General features: G+C 32.5%; 1 protein-coding gene across 1 annotated transcript; it reads right to left on the bottom strand.

Moving 5' to 3' along the window:
* Positions 1 to 1907: 1907 nt before the first annotated feature.
* LOC131640260 (uncharacterized) lies at positions 1908 to 2516 on the bottom strand. Its single transcript, XM_058910671.1, has one exon. The coding sequence runs from the start codon at positions 2514 to 2516 to the stop codon at positions 1908 to 1910; it is 609 nt and encodes a 202-aa protein (XP_058766654.1).
* Between the last annotated feature and the right edge of the window lie 1320 nt (positions 2517 to 3836).

Below are 3836 nucleotides of genomic sequence, written 5' to 3'. Positions count from 1 at the left end.
GGTTATCTGAAATATATACTGCAGAATCTCCTACCATACGGCGACAATCAAAAAAATTATGAAGATCGAGTAACGTTCGCCATCTGTTAACAACGAAGGAAATATTGAGTTCAACAACTTTGAGATGAACACGGGTGCAAATTTAAGGGCTATGTGAAATACTTTTCCTGTTTAAAAACAAAAGTTCCTATCGAGATGGATGCGACGATTTCGAGATCGATCGAAGATATTATGAAGATGTTGCAAAGTCCACCAGAATATTGAAATGTAATGTTATTTGTATGTTATTAATAGAATTTTTATTTTGTCAACCTACACCTTTTTATGAAAGTCAACCTACAGGGTGCATTATGAAAGTCCCCAATTAATTTTATGAAGATGTGTTTTATTTGCACATGGTGTGCCAGTAATGCACAGGGTGCATTATGAAAAGAATGTGTTTTATTCAATTTTTTTTAGAAGACAAACTAAATTTTCGTATGTGTTGAATTAGAAATTTCAATCTCATGTGGTGTTTAAAGTTCTGCATGAATTATGAAAGTTGTTGTTATGGTTTGTTTAGCAAATCTCTATCAAAGAACTATATCATAAAAATAAAGAATTGACATATTTGTGATATATAATTACGATGATTTGAAAAGTAATTTACGTTTGCGTAAACTATTAATTTTAGTTTGGATATTTTATATTAAAACAAATTCATATCTATAAGACATTTAAGGTAACAAAATATATGTTTGACTATTCCAATGTCTTCATGTAGGTGATGAACTATATCTTGATAATAGATTGACAAAAAAATATTATATTCATGTATAATTAGCAAGATACATAAGTGATCTAGTTGCACTTAGGTATGGTTTCTAGGATAAAATAGTTCTCCACCCTCTTTTCAAATTTTGAAAGAATCTTTCTTCCCTTCTAATGATCTAACAATAATTGGGATAGACAACTGATGAAATTTGTCCATATAACATTTTTTTTCTATACAAACTTCTTCATTTGCAAAAAAATGTATGGTTCAAATGCTCAATTTGTAATTCTAGACAAATTTTTTGTCACTTTCTAAGTCCTTGTTAGACGCAATTCAGGGGTCAACACGAGAGAACATTTTACACTTGGGACACACATTTGTGAGAGACACACCACATATTCACTCAAAATCTTATGGTGATAGGTGTGTGAGTTCTTGTGTCCAATCTTCCATTTTCTAATCAATGTGAGACTTCTTTCTCATGCTTGATTCTCAACACTTTCCCTCAAGTGTGAGTCTATACACAATGTTCCCCCTCAAGTAGAAGATCTTTATTTCAGATACACTTGTACTGCCGTTAACACTATTTCCTATCCTCCACCTATGTAGAGTACTTTTGATACAAATAAGTTGATTCCTTTACTCGAAATCAAAGGCTCGTGATACCACTATTGGACGCAATTTGGGGGTCAACACGAGAGAGCATTTTACACTTGGGACACACATTTGTCTCCTTGACTTGATCATTTCCTTCATGAGTCATTTTGAGAGAGTCAAATATGGACTTAGTTGAGTCGCGATTTGTGATCTTCTCATACTCATCTTAAGAAATAGCATTCAACAAGATGGTTCTTGCTTTATGATGATTCTTATGATTCTTCTTTTGTTGATCAATCAAAGCCTTCCTTTCCAGCTGCTTTCCATTTTTATCTGTGGGATGCTCGTAGCCATCTACTATCATGTCCCAACAATCAAACTCGAGAACTAGAAAGAAACTTTATAGTTTATCTTTCTAATATTCAAGTTTATCACCATCGAAGGTGAGAGGTTTAGAATTGTAGTTTTCATTTGAAACTGGAGTAGGAGGTGGTGGAGTAGGATCAACCACAGTGTTTCTGTTAAACATGGCTATATCCTTTATCCCAAAACCACCTTACATCTTTGATCTACATATTGCCTTCCATTTAATCCATGCTATGCTACCTTTCTCAGCCGATCCATCCCACAGAAAGTTTCGTTGAATTGAGGTAAGAGTTTGAATTATTTTGGTTGGAGCTTTAAAAAACGAGAAATAATACACCGGTATATTTGCTATTACCGCGTTAATCAAAGATATCCTACCCCCCATAGACAGAAACCTACCCTTCCAAGTTGACAATCTTGCTTTTACTCCATATATTACCGGCTTCCAAAAATTTAATCTTCTATGATTACCACCCACAACAATTCCCAAAAATTTAAAAGGAATGTTGTCCACTTTACAGCAAAGGAAATGAGAAGTTGCCCTTAGGAATTGGTCTTCTAGTCCTACACCATAAACCTTGCTCTTAGCCATGTTTATACTAAGGCCCGATGACATTTTGAAACCCCGCAATACATACTTTAGATTCCAAAGGTTAGACCAAGTAGCCTCACCAACAATAATAGTATCGTCGGTGAATTGCAACAGACTAAACGAGACATTATTACCAAGAGAGAATTCTTTAAACAATCCATTCACCACCGCTCTATGCATAATCCTTGTCAAACCTTCTGCTGCCATCGCAAATAAAAACAGAGATAAAGGGTCGCCTTGACGCAAACCCCTTAAACAATAAAGTCTTGAGTAGGGCTTCCGTTAACCAAAACAAACATTGTACTTGTGAATACTCCCGCTTCCAACCACTTCATCCATCTTCTTCCAAAACCGACCTTGCGTAGAATACATCGGAGGTAATTCCAATCAACACAATCATAGGCTTGAGCAAAATCTACCTTGAACATTATGCATTCCTTCTTTTTCCTCTTTGCAAAATCAATAATTTCATTAGTAACAATTTATTTAATCATAGGCTTGAGCAAAATTTATTTAATCATGCATTCCATCCAATTTAAATGATCGTCTCTAGAGAAAAAAATACCAATCATTCAGATGTTCAAGCTTATATTTATTTAGTTTATATCAACGTACATACCTTATTTACTTAAAAGTGTTACTATTACATTATATATCCGGGGATGTCGATTTCTTTTTAACCTTCTATATTGTTGTATATTTGTGAATTGTTATATATTTGTAGATGTTGATCTTTTTTTACAAGAAAATTCAGATTTTTTTTAAAAGGGCATCAGTTCTTTAATGGATTAGGCTTGGATTAAAAATAATATTTTTAAGAAAAAAATTTACTTTCTCACAAATATTTGGTAAAAGTTCAAAAATATCTCTAAAATTCAGAGATACATCATTTATTTTCATTAAATTAAACGCAAACGAGTGAGTCACCCTTTTATATTTAATATTGGAGATCTATATCCAGAAAAAAAAAACCTTTTTTTTTTACAGAAAAGAATGTTTTGGATATACATATTTGTAAGTGCTCGTCGTGTTTGTTTAAATTTAGTATTTGGTGTATCCTCATAGGTAGACCTAGTAGTAATGCAACAAATATGTAAATACTAACAATGTCCCTATTGAGAAAAATAATTGAAAAATAGAAGAAGAAAAAAATGATTAAAATAAAATTATAAAAATCTGAATATATAACTAAAACTCAAATAAAATCAAATTAAGAGTCAACAAATATTTTTCATTTTTTTTTAAATATGAAAACAGAAAATAAATCAAATAAAATAGAAAAATAAGGAATTTAGGATGGTGACCTGCATTTAGTCCCTAAATATGTGACTTTGATCCTTGGTTTTTTTTCATAAAATGGCACGGTAAAATTTTGATTCAAAGTCGATTTTCCAAAAAATTGAGTTTTTTACGCTAGGTTGCGTAAAGGCTAGAAACGCAAAGATGCAAGGGCTAGAACGCGAGGATACGATACATATGACTCTAATATTGGTTAAAATCGACAGAGAGTCTCCGAAAACGGCCCCA

The sequence above is a fragment of the Vicia villosa genome, unplaced genomic scaffold (assembly GCF_029867415.1).
Source record: "Vicia villosa cultivar HV-30 ecotype Madison, WI unplaced genomic scaffold, Vvil1.0 ctg.003020F_1_1, whole genome shotgun sequence".
Classification (NCBI taxonomy): Eukaryota; Viridiplantae; Streptophyta; class Magnoliopsida; order Fabales; family Fabaceae; genus Vicia; species Vicia villosa.
Note: the sequence above shows the minus strand (reverse complement) of the source record. Positions and strands in the feature narration are given on the sequence as shown.

Coding starts and splice junctions, on each gene's coding strand:
- LOC131640260 (XM_058910671.1), bottom strand. CDS start 2,516: ATGGCAGCAGAAGGTTTGACAAGGATTATGCATAGAGCGGTGGTGAAT.